At 38.5% G+C, this 16467-nt stretch overlaps 1 protein-coding gene across 1 annotated transcript; it reads right to left on the reverse strand.

Moving 5' to 3' along the window:
- Nucleotides 1-1936: 1936 nt before the first annotated feature.
- gsg1l2b (gsg1-like 2b) lies at nt 1937-13189 on the reverse strand. The gene is made up of 5 exons (XM_053640643.1): nt 12476-13189; nt 9915-9962; nt 8036-8188; nt 2619-2730; nt 1937-2521 (listed from the first exon to the last, which is right to left on the reverse strand). Exons 1-5 carry the CDS (start codon nt 12774-12776, stop codon nt 2242-2244), a joined length of 894 nt encoding a protein of 297 aa, XP_053496618.1. The 5' UTR covers nt 12777-13189; the 3' UTR covers nt 1937-2241.
- Between the last annotated feature and the right edge of the window lie 3278 nt (nt 13190-16467).

Genomic DNA, 16467 nt, shown 5'->3' on the forward strand with positions numbered 1-16467 from the left:
TCACTGCATCTTTTCTAACTGCTGCTCATGCTACGTTACAGCGCACCGTAACACACTCAGAGGAAAGCGCTAACTGTCCTCTTCATCATACATGAGCTCACAGACACCCATGATGTCACTCTGATTGACAGGGGACAGTGTAACGCCGTCCCTCCCACTCAGAGAGCATGGCTCTATATAATATAAAAGCTTTGCAGAGCCACATTTTGATATATTGAAATAAAATGACTGCTCTCTGTCAAAAGCATTACTTTTACACATGTAGTAATATTAAATACAAATAAATATCTACCATCTCCAGTCATTTTAGAAAAATAGCCACAACACTGATATGATGCCTGCATTACTAAACAAATTTGACCCACATAAGGATTATAAACCCAGAAAATTGACTGTGAATGGATATTCAGTTCTGAGCATGCTTTGGTTAAACAGAATCGTGATCAGTATCATAATCAAATGCACACTGTCTCGTTATAGAGACGCAAAACAGAGATGTAATATTTTAAATGAGTGAAAACAAGAAAATCCAGGACTAGGAAAAACATAACCCCATAGACAGCACAATATTAACTAATTATACGGCAAATGTTGTACCTATTTTACACAAGATGATTCTTACAGTGTCAGTGCTAATATACAATACATGCGTAAACTTATAGACTGGTGACAATTTAAAGGAAAACTTGGCTCTATTATTCTGTGTGTGTGTGTGTGTGTGGGTGTGTGTGTGTGTGTGTGTGTGTGGGGGGGGGGCATATTTTGCAAACATGTTTTTGGGTCCACTTGCCCTCATAGAGTGAAGTGTCACTGCAAATAAATACAAAGTTCTTCTGACTGATCACCTTTATCCTAGGAGGAATCAATTCTATCCAGGTGGGTGTGGTCTCTTCCAGAATGACTCCTGGCCCCCATCCCTACTACACAAGGACCCACTGAATGATTTGATGAGTACGGAAATGATTATATGCTATGGCCTTCATAGTTGCCAGATCTCATTCCAAATGAACACAGAATTTGGGAGATTTTGGACTGATGTGTTCAACAGCACTCTCCACCACCATCATCAAAACCCTAGCTGAGGGAATGTCTTTGTAAGAACGGTGTTCTTCTCTCCAGTACTGTTCCAGGGACTAGTAGAATCAGTACCACAGTGCACTGAAGCTGTTCTGTTGGCTCATGGTGGCTGAACACTTACTAAATCACCTTGTATTCATTTTTTTCCCTTTAAATTGTCACTTATCTGTATATAACATCAATACATGACTATAAAATGAATAACCACTGCATCACCTCCAGCCAACAATACAACACAGTACATAAAAACTAGTCAGTATATACAGTCATTGATTAAACTCTGTAGAGAAGCCAGATAACAGTCTGTCCTGGCCTCACTGTAATCTGAGGCCAGATTTAGTTCATTAAGAGCATGTGGCAGTGCCAAGCAACAGCGGGTAATACAATACGCCAGGGGAGGTTTAGTTAGAAAATCAAGGCCTGTCCTGGGGCTTCATTTATAAACAGCACAAACACAAAATCACCAGAAGGCAACCGATTCCTTAGCTGGAGGATATGTTGGATATATCACTTAGGAGTGGCGGTGGGAGAGGAGCACTGGGCTTGACACATTTGGGCTTGCCTATGATTTGTAGAGATGAATACATGTAAATAAATATTTATTCTGTTGAGTAACTCTGGATGTTTTTGCCGTGAAGCGTACTGAACATTGCGAACTACGTTAAGGCAAGTTGCAGACAGCTTGTTTCATCCACCTGTCAGTCAGATTCACTGTGATGCGACTATTAAAGTCTGGTTTCAGAATAAGATGCTCTGATTGGTTGCGGTGTCACCTAGCAAAGCTGAATGATAAAAACAAACATGCCAAAACTGTCACTATGTATCTCATCAGCAAAGGTGGTGGATGAAAACACAGTGTGGTCGACTAACAGATTTTGCAACAGCTTGATGATGGAAGGAAGTGACAAATAGTTCTTAAGTTCACGAATACTGCACAATGTACCACATTTTACAGTTAACAAAGTGAATCTTCTGACTCAAAGATTTTTTTGAAGCAGTAATACTCTAAAGACGATGAGAATGTCATCCCGCCAGCGGGATTACAGGCTAATACTGTGATTTCCAATGCCATTTGCAAATGTTTTTGTCTACTAATATAACACACTTGCAAGCTGTTAGCATGGAATTTCTGCACAGTTTAGTAAATAAGGCCCTAGGCTAGCCTCAGCAGTACTCCTCCCCCTGCTGATCTCCCATGTCGTGGTTAGACAGCTTACGGCTCGGACTGGACAGCTCCAGTAGCTCCTCGGCTGTGCTGGGCACCGAGCTGATATACATGTCCCACATCTGCTCTGGGCAATCCAGCTCCAGGAGCTGCTGCTTGATCTTCAGGTTCTTCTCCATGTTCCTCCGCTTGTGCTTGAACTCCAGGATAGTCTTTGTGTATCTGTTGATGGTGGTCACCGAGGACGCCATGCATGCTGTGAAAGAACCCCAGGCCAACCTGCAGAAAGGAACGCACATATAATAATAAGTTTCTGCAGCTGGTAAGTAAATAAGAGGGAAAAGGGTGAAGTAAAGTAAACGCAGAATATGCTTACATGTAAGACCAGCTGTAATCCCAGCTTTGGGGTTTCCAGTCCTCAGGGCCCAGACTTACAGTGAGCTGAAAGGCTGTTGTGTACATCATGTGTGCTACCATGCCAAGAAGACCTGCAGAATAACACCCAAAACACATTATTTGGGGCTTTCAACGAAAACGTAAAACAGGATATAGATAGTATACAATGCACCACATGTCCTATAATATTAATTTACAATGTCCTCAAGAATGATGGTCTTCATAAAAATGAGCAACAATGATATAAAGTAAACTTTACATGCAATAAAGAAATAATTTTCCACTCAAACAATAAGATAGTTGGAGTAGTAGTATTTTGTATAGTAGTATTCGAATTATAGTGACACATGTCAAACATGGCATACTATAATTCGAATACTACTATAGAGTAGACAACCACCCAGAAGGACAACCAAAGAATCCTTAAAAGTAATAAATGTAAAAATTTTTAAGGATATATACAGAACTATTCTTGACATGTATGAATTATAAGAGCTGTCATAAAACATGCTAACTATAGTACAGTGCTGTGAAAAAGCATTTCCTGATTCCTTCTGTTTTTGTGTATCTCCCATTGTACTAAATTGTTTCAGAAATTAAAACAAAATCTAAGATAAAACAAAAGCAACCTGAGTAAACACAAAATACAGTTTAAATGATAATGTTATTTATTGAAGCAAAAAAAGTTATCCAATACCAACTGGGCCTGTGTGAAAATGTATTTGCCCCTGTAGTTACTAATTCCCCAAATCCATGAAACTGCATTCATAATGGGTAACCCACTGCTAACCGAGAAGAACATTAAGGCTCATCTGAATTCTGCCAAAACACACCTTGATGATCCTCAAACCTTTTGGGAGAATGTTCTGTGGACTGATGAGTCGAAAGTGGAACTGTTTGGAAGACATCTGGCGTAAACCAAACACAGAATCCCACAAAAAGAACATCATGGTGGTGGCAGTGTGATGGTGTGGGGATGCTTTGCTGCTTCAGGGTCTGGGCAACTTACAGTAATTGAGGGAAACGTGAATTCTGCTCTCTACCAGAAAATCCTAAAGGAGAATGTCCGGCCTTCAGTCCGTAAGTTGAAATTCAAGCGCAACTGGATTATGCAGCAAGACAATAATCCAAATAATAGGAGTAATTCATAGTCCTAGAAATAAGTGAAAGACTGATCTCCAGTTATCGGAAATGCTTGGTTGCAGTTATTGCTACTAGTTCAAGTTTAAGGGGGCAATTAATTTTTCACATGGGTGATAGGTGTTGGATAACTTTATTTTGCTTCAATAATAATAATAATAAAAACGTACTCCGGTTGCCTTTACGTTGTATTTTGTTTGAAGATCTAAAACTATTTATACACACAAAGTGACAACTGTACAAGTATAATGTTTAATATCATGTTTAGATCCACCATCATTAATTAATGTATGGTAAATACTGACACTATGAACTGACTTTATCTGATTGTATTGATTATCCTTTTATTACAATTTCTCTGGCAGTAATTTTCTCTTATATTTTCTAAAACATACATATCAATCTCTTTATACACAAATGTCTATCTGTCTAGCTTTTGCATTTTTCAGAAGTGTCTCCCATGTTGACATGACTGCAGCTTGCCATTAGGGGACAGTGTTAGACCACATAAAGAGACGAGACCCATTAGAAAATGCACGGAATGTCATGGCCTTTCCAGAGTCGCCTGCTAATGAGATGGCTCTTCTCCCTTTCTCCAACTACACATCTAAACAATCTAAATATCCACTTAACTAAACATCCAAGTACTCTAATGTTTATGCTCCATCTTGATGTCATCATTAAAGGCTCTTGCAGTTAAAGGGCACACTAGGGAACTGATGTAAAATTGTTTATACTTTTGCGGCACTGCTTAAGGGTATCGGAGCATGAATGTTTTAGGACATACTGTTGTCTGTTCTGATGGACTTCACTGAGTGCATCTCAGTGACAGGTATGGAGGACACACAAAGTCAAACACATTAGGTCATTTGGTGTTCATCCTCTAAATAACTTGCGTCAAAAGCAAATCATGCAGTGCAATCTATCTGCATCAAGCACTTCAACCTAAAAGGACTATGTGGAATTAGTATTTGGGAGCTGAACCCCTTCAAAAAAAAAAAAAAAAAAAATAATAATAATAATAATAATAATAATAATAATAATAATAATAATAATAATAATAATAATAATAATAATAATAATAATAATAATAATTAAATAAATATATAAATATATAAATATATATACACAGCTAGAGAAGTAGAAATGACTGATGCATCAGTATTTTTTCCTTCTTGATAAACAGTATTGATATGAATATATCTGATAGAGAAGATTTTGCGAACGCTTTACTATGGTCCACGAATACACATACACTATCTGGCTTTCCTGGACTGTTGCTGGCTCCTTGTTAGTATAGTGGACAGTATCTCTGCCTGTCATGTGGAAGACTGTGGTTCGATTCCCCGACAGGGAGATTCACTTTTTTGGGGGGCAGTTGTGGCTCAACTTAAAGCTTAAGTTTACTGATCAGAAGGTTGGGGGTTCAAGCCCTCAGCACTGCCAATCTGACACTATTAGGCCCCTGAACAATGTCCTTAGCCCTATCTGCTTCCTAATAAGCTGGAATATTTGAAAAAAGAATTTCAATGTGCTGTAATGTATGTGACAAATAAAGGCTTCTTTTTCTTCTGTTGCAAGCACACAATTATCTAGAATGTCTTTGTATGCTGTAGAATTACAATTGCCCTTCACTGGAAATAAAAGGATCAAACCTGTAGCAGCATGGCAATGCCCGTGAGGACAAAGCGAGGTCTGTGAAGACCTGGTCTGCCAAGGTTTGGAGTGGAAGAACTCGAGTGAACTGCACAGAGCCCTGACCTCAACCCCACTGAACACCTCTGGGATGAACTGGAACACCGACTGCACCCCAGATCTCCTCGACTGACATCAGTGCACAACCTCACTTATGCTTTTCTGGCTAAATGGGCAAATCCCCACAGCCACGCTCCAAAATCTAGTGGAGGATATTACAACAGCAAAGCAAGGACTAAAGCAGGAATGGGATGTTCAACAAGCTAATATGGGTGTGATAGTCAGGTGTCCACATACTTTTGGACATATAGTGTATTAATCCTTAACTACTGCTTTTATAATGACGAGTTAACATATTAACAATTTCTTAGCACAGCAGGAACTAAGGAAGCATGTATATTAACAACCCCTTGAGTCATATATAAATAGCCATTAGTAATAGTAATAGTCATGTATTAACATCTTGTTAACTCATTCTCTTAATTAATATATTAAGATAATTGACATTATTAAGGTATTTGCACACAATGTAGGTTAACCCAAGCATTATATTACTTAACTAACTGCACAATTCACTGCCAGCAAGATTAACAAGATGCTCTGAGAAAACATCATCGACATTTAGTGGTGTGATGTTATAAAAATGGTTGTGGTGACGATCTCACAGAAGGTCGATCCATTAAACCACGTGGTAAGGGCTGTGGTATATGATAATAAGAGTAGTTCATATGTAATATGTATAGTAAAATCTTACAGTGAATTTTAATATTAATAATAACTGTACATTCTTTTAAAAGTTACTGCTGTGTGGTATCTGGTGCACATGTCAGATCAGATAAATCCAGCATTTCAGGCCAGTATAAGACTGATACTGATACTTAGTATTAAAAGAACGCATCCCTACTATAAACATAAAGTAAGCTCTTATCCCTGAGTTACTGCAATGTTTTCCACGCATAAAGTATTACATTTCAGACAGTGTAATGTTTAACCTTACACTGTCTTGCCCTCTCTAGCACTTTCAATTGCTTTCTCTCTTTCAGCTCAGTGTCTTATTGATTAATGAATAAATCTGTCCTTCCAGCAGGGTGTAAAATCTCATCTGTGCGGATTTCATCACATCAGTCCGAAAAAAAAATAGTGTAATAAAACCAATCCGCTTAATTCATATAAGAGAAGTCAGCGAAACACACCACATTCAGCAGAGCAATACTAAATTGAGCCTTCTTCATGCTAAATTCAGTTGCACGTTACACAGCAATGCAATAACTGATACTGCGGTCATCACAATAAATCATTATGCAGTAATATTTTAAAAGATCGACCCGAACCAATAATACAATTAGTACTGCAACTGATTCCAGAGAAACAAATCCAAAGTATAATACGGATTTGGCTTGTACTTACGAGAGTTATGCATTATGAGCGTGAAATATATGTTCATCTGGTTTTGGATTAAAAGAAAGAAATACATCACTGTAAGTAAGGCTTAATATTCTGGTGCCAAGATGCCAATAACTCTGGAGCTGTCTGTATATCATAATAATGCACAACAGTCAAGAGACTGTCGGTGTCAATATGTAAGGAATAAAACACGACAGGGTGTGCTGTTAAAGGAAAATAATCCATGACAGGGTGGTGTGATGCTTGTTTTCTGGGACGTGGGAGGAATAAATGATTTCTGAATCAAAATGTATTTTTAATAAGTAGTTTTTTTTTTAACCTAAAACAGAAACGTTTTTTACTTAAAAATAAATAGCTTCCTTAAACAAACTTTTATTCAGAACTTAGAGGATTAGCTGACAAGTGCTGAGGAATTTGGGAAGATGTTTTGGCTCCCTTATGAAGCTAGTTCAGAAGATGCTAAGGGTGTGCAAAGCTTCATCAGGAATACTGTTAAGATTTTGTCAAACTCTTTTCTTGTTCATTACACAGTCCATATGTGTTGTTTTATAGTGTTTATGTCTTCTAAAATAGTAAAAATGAAGATAAATCTTCTATGAGCAGGTATGTCCAAATTTTGACTGGTAATGTATGTATTTCAGTGACTCAAGTTAAAATAAAGTAATTTTTTTCTTCTGCTCATGTATTACCATCAAGCTTTAAATGCATAAAGAAGCAAAGACTTTGTATACAAGGATTGTATAATGTGAGGCTCACAGAGTATCATGGATCTTTTATATGCTCTCTGAATGCATGATCACGATTCAGATGCCTAGTCTACAGGAAAAGCCAAGGCCAGCCTGCTGCAGCACAAACATCAAAAACTGTCACTCTCCTCACAGCACAAACAGTGCCATCCTCTGAGAGAAGTGTCACTGACGTGGCCAAAGTTCCAACATGACATCTAAACAGCGCCCTGCTGCTCCCACTCCCGCGTGTTTACACACCAAGCCGTCCCCATAGACAGCTGTGTGATCACAGAGATATGCAAAATGTGGCATTTTCGTTTGAATCATGATGAGGCGTGGGTGTGCCAGTTTCTGAAACAACCCACACAGGCAGAAGGCAAACTTGCTCTTAAAACTGTACTGATGAACACAAACAAATCAAAGCGGTTACCTGACAAGACGGTGAATATGGCGGCAAAGGCGTTGAGTTTGAGTCCATCGATGACGTTTCCAAAGTGGCAGACTTCGACAGACATGAGGATTCCACCAGTGGCCAGGAGCAGGATGTACAGACATTCTGCAACGATGCACAGCCACAAGACCCCTGGAAGAGAGAGGCGACAGTTAATGTCCTATTTACGTGAATGACACAGAGCCGTGATTTCCAGACACAGCATGAAAACCGACATGTGAACTGAGATTTTCTGAATTCTATGCAAAAATCCTAATTTTGCCTAATTTTTGCCAAAACCGATCTTATGGTGCATGTCGTCTGACGTTTCTTCAGTTCCCCCAGTCACAACTTTAGTTCTTACCAGACATTAGTTACTATTGTATCTTATCCTGTTATATACAAGCTCTTAAACCTATTAAAGTGTTTATAGTTGAAATACAAGCAAAAATACAGCTTGGAAGGAAGTAGTGAATGTACCTAGCTAATAATATTTACTTGCTATGCTAATTTGCCAAAGAAGCTAGTACAAATCCTAACATGCAAATAAAACAACAAATTTGCACACCAATTAGTGCAATTTTTCATTTGTGTTGAAATAGTTAGCCTTGGAACCATTTACATTTTGACTACTACTGTTTCTCATCTGAACTAAAAAACAAAACAAAACACTTCTAAGTACTGGTCGCTAAACACCCACAAGAGACAAACTACACAACACATGTTGCTTGCTAGTGTGAAGTATGCTGTATGTACCCGTATAATTTTGTGCACCCCTAGAAGACCTCCTTTTTTTAAAAAAAAACAAAAACAAATTCTGAACAAGATAAACAGAACATCAATATGTTTAACATGCCACCATGACAACACCACTGATGAGTATTTCAGTTCTGTCACTTTTTTACACAACAGATTAGAGGTTGACCGATTTTGGGTTTTACTGATACTGATAACTAAGTTGTGCAGTACCTGCCGATAACCAATTAATCAACTGATAATTTTTAAAATTGAATCTGAATGAAAACACAACGGTCAAAGTAAAATATTGCTGAGATTTATTACAAAAAGTACAGTACTGACTGTACCATGAAAATGTTTTAAAAAAACCCCTAAATAAATATATAAATATTAATATATATTAACTACTAATAAATATTAAAGAAATTAAAATATATCTATGCAAACACTCTATATAACAAATAAAAATAGAGACATCCAAAATGAATTAAAAAAAAAAAACACTTCAAATAACACAACAAAATTTGTCAGTAATAGTGTTTATTTTGCCTCTAATGGCCGCTCTCGTACTGTATAATGACAGCGGACCCTTCTCAGCCGCTACAGCAATCAGTTATCGGTGACAATAGGCAAATCCGATCAATCTGTCGATCTCTACTACAGTTAAGTCTGTCCTTTTGCTTGTATGAATGAAGTACAGATTCTACTGCGTGTAGAAGTAGATTCTACTTCAAGTACTGCGTGTACTATATATATATATATATATATATATATATATATATATATATATATATATATATAATGAATTAGCTAACCGAGGCATATTTTCCAAAAGCTCAGCCACACAATTTATGTTACCAAGTATAGTTTAACCAGTGCATTAAAATGATAAAACTATATGCTAAAAAGGCTTGCATTACAAAAACCCAAAGGTCAAATCAAGGACAACCATACAGCAGATGTGAGCTCAGTCTGAACAATCAATTCTCAGAGTGTCAAACATAATTCTCTCAAAAGTCATGACAAAGGTGAGATGATAATAGTGAATAAACTAAAAGTGAAAGCAGTACTTTCAGTCATATACTATTATGCTGGTTGCATATTCAAAAAGCGCTACAGAAATCAAACAATCGGGACTTACCTCTCTCATGGGGAGGGGGAATATTTATGAAACTTCTGCAGTTCTCGCCTGTTAACAGAGACAGTATAATTTTAATGGACAGTAATTATAAACCCACTAGTGCCTACATTTACATTACAATGGAGACTGCATGTGATTGTGATTTTTTTTTTGTCTTAAATAGTAGAGGAGGGTAAAATACATTTCACATCAATAATATTCCAGTACTAAAAAACATTAATTCACACAGAAATACAGCCTTAATCTTTATTTTTAATTTTGTGATTGACAACAGTGGTTTAATCAGTAGTTTGTGTGGAAGGTAATGAAACCCCAAATTTAAACCAATACAGCCCCTCCCTTCACTGTTCCCAACAACAGTGTTGCCTCTTTTTAGACAACTTTAATGACCGTATTTCAAACAAGAGCCTAGTGACAAATCAAGCCTAGTGACAGCTCTCCAGCTCACATCACAGCTGCTGGTTATAGGAGCTGAGAGCAGATTCACTCGACTCACCACCAGAGTGTAAAGCCTGACTGAGCTGCCTACAGTTTGCAACAACCAACTGAACACTACTGTTCCCATTAACCAAGCACTGATCACCATTGTTCCTAATAACCAATCACTGAACACTATTCTTCCAAATGACCAATTACTGATCATCATTACTCATAGCAACCAATTACAGATCACTATTGTTCCCAGTAGAAATGCTTGTGTTTGTGGTGAGTGAATGTGAGACTAACAGGGGGTGTTTTTTTTTTTTATAATTCAGTCAATGTTAATATGAATTAATAATATTCAATAAGTTAAGAAGTCTTACTTGAATCTTCAGAATTTAGTTCATGTGGTAATGTTAATTTGAGTAATGTGTTTTCTCTTTATGAGACCAATTTCAACAACTTGTTGAAATGGAGAGAATAAAGTTTTTATTTGCATTTCTTTCAGAATTGTGGAATTAATTATTATTAATTTAAAAGAAGGCATAAAAGGCAGAACTAACAGTATGGGTTATCGGTATCGGCCGATATCACTCTGAATAATCGGTTATCGGTATCGGCTGAGACATTTAGTATTGGTGCATCTCTACTAATCATCATTGTTCTCAACAACCAACCACTGAGCTCCATTGTCCCCAAAAACTAATCACTAAGCACCACTGTTCCCAACAACCAATCACTGAATAACACTGATCCCAACAACCAATCACTGATCTCCATTGTTTCCAACAAATAATCCATAATCTCCATTGTTCCCAACAACCAATCACTAATCACCATTGTTCCTAAAAACCAATCATTGATCTCCAGTATTCCCAAAATCCAATCACTAATATCCATTGTTCTCAACAACCAATTACTGATCACTATTGTTCCCAACAACCAATCACTGGTCACCACTGCTTGTTCCACCCACAAACATCGTTGTTCTCCTTCTTAATTTTTTTCATGGCTATAACTACAATTAATAAAAGTGCGTTATTCCAGCTTGTTTTTTTCTTCATGCCTATTTCTCAATGACTTACTAACCCTGTTTATTTTTGTTTCTACTGTTGATAAAATTATAGTCTTTTGTGAATATGTAGCCAAATCATTGGTTTGACTCTATTTAATCTTTGTGGTGCCATGACTAGACGTTCTACAAGAAATAATTGTCTATTATAATTTATCACATCTATTATATTATAGTCTGATAAAACTCTAGTCTATTCTCTTCTAAGAGTCTTCAGAAAATCTTCATGTAACACTTTTTGTTATGCAAAATATCATGACGATTTACTGAATATGCAAATGAGTCCATGACGTCGCCAGGCGACTTTGTGAAAATGAACAACCCCCCAAAGCCATGACCACAAAACACATTCAGGTACAATGTTAACAATGTATCAATGTTTACAATGTAATTCTACAAATAATTTTCTAGCTGCTTTCTCAAACAATACTAGTTGCAACGTCAACATTATTATGCACATCTAATATCATCCTGTTTTGAAAGGCTGTGGCATAACCCATTGGTTAATTAACAACATGTTAATAAAGGGTAGCGTAAAGGAAAGAAATAAAACCTAAAATATAGTATCATATCAGTCTGACTGAAGTCGAGTCATGGATTAGAGGTGCTTCCAATGACAGTACACTCTCAGATTTAACAAAAAAAAGGGTACCTTTCCTTGTCACTGGGGTGACGGGCTTAGCTTATATACCTTTATGGAGCTTTCACCTGGAAACGTTGATATATTATACCTTTAAAAATGACTTAAGATACATAAATACATTTTAGAGTAGGGCTTTTTACTCTAAATATACACTATATATACCTTTCTAGGTAAAAGATACATACAAAAGGTATAAAAGGTGCACCTTTGAGGGTATCAGACCAGAGACAAGGAATATTAATACAGTTTAGTACTCTTTTTCCTGAGAGTGTTTTTTTCCTATAAGATATAAAGTGTAGCCTAGGAATAAACAAACAAACAAACAAATGCATAAAATATGACAAGAGAGGAAGTCAAAAAGTCACATAAATGTAAACAGATGTTGATGTACAGATGTGGGACGAAGACAAAGAAGGCTCTTCTTACCGCTCAGGTCGATATTCTGCTCGCAGGACAGCCAAACACCGCTGTGAAACTTCCTCAGGACAAACTTGTCCTCTCCGGTCTCCCACACGTACTGCACCTGGCGGCTGTCGTTAGCGCTGGAGCCGTTATACCGGATGCAGTGCGTGTGTTTGTGTGTGAGAGGCAGCGGCCCGGTGCAAAACGGCTTCAGCACTTTTCGGCTTCCAGCACACCAGTAGCTCGTGCTGAGCGCGCACGCGGCCAACAGCAGCGCCGCCAAGTTGAGGGCGAGCGCCAGAGACCCCCGCCGCCGCCGCTCCATAACGCACACGGAGAGGGGGAACAATCTTTTTGCACCGTGGCCCGAAAATCCTCTGGACGAGCTCGTCGGGAATAATTAGAGCCTCGGAAATGTTCTTTTCCTCTGCAGGGCGTCCTAAAGGTTATTGTGTGAGACGCATGCCCTCGTCCTGCCATTCACGGTCCCGAAGAGATGCTGTCAGGAGAGAGGGAGAGAGAGAGAGAGAGAGGCTCCTTTGCACTTTCGGCTCCCTCCCATTTCACTCTGCCCTTGTCACTGGCTGCGCACTATCTCACCACACAGGGAGTGTTTCTAAACACGTCCTTTTGGTTTGTTCTTACGTTCATTCTCGTGCACTCACTTTACGTCATCTTGCAAAAGGCTCCACAAGGTCATAACAGTAAACAAACAAACAAACAAACATTCAAACCTAAAGGTCTGCTTGATTTTTTATTTTTATTTTACCCAAATATCCAACAGGCATTGGTTTGTCACTTAGTGGTAATGAGAATTATTTGAAAGACCCATAATTAATTTCGAAGACATATTTAATGATTGAGGTGTGCACGGTGGCTTAGTGGTTAGCATGTTTGCCTCAGACCTTCAAGGTTGGGGGTTTGATTCCTGCCTCTGCCCTGTTTGAATGTTCTCCCTGTGGGGTTTCTTCTGGGTACTCAGGTTTCCTCCCCCTGTTGAAAGACATGCGTTCTAGGCTGATTGGCATCTCTAAATTGTCTCTAGTGTGTGGATGGGTGTGTGAGTGTGTGTGCAATTCTACCTTGCCAACCATGGGTTGGCACCATGTCTGTGGTGTCCCCTGCCCTGTGCCGAGTCCCCTGGACTAGGCTCCAGGCTTCCCCATGACCCTGTGTAAGATAAGCGGTACGGAAAATGGATGGATGGATGGATGGACTTAACGTTAGACATGGTGACATACTGTAACCGTGAAGTTCTCTCCACCCCATGGATGCTTTTAATTGGTTAACAGAAGATGAAAAATGCACCAGGTGGTGTAGTGGGTAGTGCTGCCAGCTGACAACTCCTGGGCCAATCCTGAGCTCAGAGGTTCACTCCAGTTTCTTTCCACCTGTCACAAACATGCATGTGGGTGGTCTGGCTAAATTACAGTACTCTAAATTGCCTCTAGGTCCCTGTGTGTGAGAGAGATGCCCTTGAGACTCTCTGGGATAGGCTCTAGATTCCCTGTTGCTCTGTGCAGCATTAAGCGTTACTAAAAGCAAAAGAAAAACACCTTTTTTTCGTGGTAAAAGAAAATAATTTTAGGTCACAAATCCCTTTTATCACACTAACTACAAAGCATAGTGTTGTCTCCTCACAGCTCCAGCATCCCCGGTTCGACCCAGAGCTCAGTTTACTGAGTGTTGAGTTTTGTAGGTTTTCCCTTTGTCTGTATGAGTTTCATCCAAATTCTGTAATGTACTACCACTTCCCAAAATATTTTGGTGGGTGGATCAGCAATGCTACATTACTCTTACTGTAGATGTGAATGTGTGTGCAGGTTTTTTTCTTCATACCTTCTGCCCAGTGTTCCTGGCATAGACTCCAGATCCACTGCGACTTTGACAAGGGTAAAACAGTTACTGAAATCCCTGAAAATGGTGAGCGGTTCGTCAACCTTTCAGACGTTTCATATTATAAAATGAGAGGAAGAGAAAATGTCACTGCCTGACCCATCTGTATGACATCACATGGAATATCGGGAGGTGAGAAAACTAAAAAGGCACATTGTGGGCACAAATCTCGACTAGATTTGGGATAAAGGGAAACATTTAAATTAATTATATAATTTTGTTCAGCTTTTGCTTTAAGTAAACAGTGCACTAAAATCAGATTGAAAAAACATTAGTTTAGAAATGGGTTATGAATACCATGAGTTAATGAATACCATAAACTGTTCACCCTATCTTCGAAAGATTGTAAGTTCAAATGCCAACGATGAAAACTGGGAGAAAACAGGGTACAAAATCCTGTTACCATCCTGTGTAGATTGTAGATTAGTGCTACAGTGAAAGTTTGGAAATTTGAGGAAAATGATCCAATCTTTCATATCTGTGAGTGGCAAAAGTATGTAAACCTCTAGGATTAACAGTTAGTTTGAAGGTGAAATTAGAGTCAGATGATTTCAATCAATGGGATGACAATCAGGTTTGAGTGAGCGCCCTGTTTTATTTAAAGAACAGGGATCTATCAAAGTCTGATCTTCACAACACATGTTTGTAGAAGTGTCTCATGGCACTAACAAAGGAGATTTCTGAAGACCTCAGAAAAAGAGTTGTTGATGCTCATCAGGCTGTAAAAGGTTACAAAACCATCTCTAAAGATTTTGGACTCCACCAATCCACAGTCAGACAGATTATGTACAAATGGAGGAAATTTAAGACCATTGTTACCCCCTCGAGGAGTAATCGACCAACAAAGATCACTCCAAGAGCAAAACGTTTAATAGTCCAGGAGGTCACAACGGAACCCAGGGTAACTTCTAAGCAACTGAAGGCCTCTCTCACATTGGCTAATGTTAATGTTCACGAATCCACCATCAGGAGAACACTGAACTACAGTGGTGTGCATGGTAGGGTTGCAAGAAGAAAGTCAGTGCTGTCCAAAAAGAACATTGCTGCCTGTCTGCAGTTCAATGATCAAATGGACAAGCCAGAAGGCTGTTGGAAAAATGTTTTGAGGATAATAGAACCTTTTGGTTTAAATGAGAAGTGTTATGTTTGGAGAAAGGAAAACATTACATTCCAGAATAAGAACCTTATCCCATCTGTGAAGCATGGTAGTGGTAGTATCATGGTTTGGGCCTGTTTTACTGCATCTGGGCCAGGAAGACTTGCCATCATTGATGGAACAATGAATTCTGAATTATACCAGAGATTTCTAAAGGAAAATGTCAGGATGTCTGTCCATGAACTGAATCTCAAGAGAAAGTGGGTCATGCAGCAAGACAACAACCCTAAGCACAAACTCATTCTACCAAAGAATGGTTAAAGAAGAATCAGTGACGTGCAGTCAGGGGAGGCGGGGAGGCAGTGCCTCCCCTGTGTCATCATGAAATGTAAAAAACAAATAATGATAAAAAAATAAATATTTGTCCACTGATCTGTGATAGAAATGTAATTATTGTGTGATACCAATCATTCCAATGATTTTTACAGTCATTATTGCTGAATTTGTGCATTTTCCTGTTCAAATACGGGGGAAAGACGCGAAGGGAGGCAGCGACGAGCTGAGCCTCCTCTTGGATTGTGCAATCCCTCACAAACTGGGTTGAGCTGCTCATTTTTTTGCTCAACTTGAGCACGTGCAATTGATCTCATGTATGTCACCAATGTAATGCTTGTACACACTTTTATTATATGTCCTCACATCCCATAGTCTAGGTCATGTATTTCACGTATGTTTATAACATATTAGTCTTGCTGATCTGACATAACGCCGCAGTGAAAAAGCAGTATCTCTGCCTCACTGAAGGGGCGTGTGTGAGCATACGGGCTTGTTCTGCCTTTGTTCTTCTTCACGTATTACAGACAAATGGCATTGTGGGTAATATGCTAGCTAAAAAAGTCAAGTAGAGAAAGTCAAGTGCACCGCATCAGTCTGTTTATTTTTATTTTTTGCCCTAACTGCAAAAATGGAAGATTATATATATAATCTAAAGCATTTCTCAAAACTGGACTTTCAATCAAAACTG

This window comes from Ictalurus furcatus, chromosome 13 (genome assembly GCF_023375685.1).
Source record: "Ictalurus furcatus strain D&B chromosome 13, Billie_1.0, whole genome shotgun sequence".
NCBI lineage: Eukaryota > Metazoa > Chordata > Actinopteri > Siluriformes > Ictaluridae > Ictalurus > Ictalurus furcatus.

Coding starts and splice junctions, on each gene's coding strand:
- gsg1l2b (XM_053640643.1), bottom strand. CDS start 12,776: ATGGAGCGGCGGCGGCGGGGGTCTCTGGCGCTCGCCCTCAACTTGGCG. Junction 2,731..8,035: donor CATATTCACCGTCTTGTCAG/GTAACCGCTTTG, acceptor GTTATTCTGCAG/GTCTTCTTGGCATGGTAGCA. Junction 2,522..2,618: donor GATTACAGCTGGTCTTACAT/GTAAGCATATTC, acceptor TCCTTTCTGCAG/GTTGGCCTGGGGTTCTTTCA.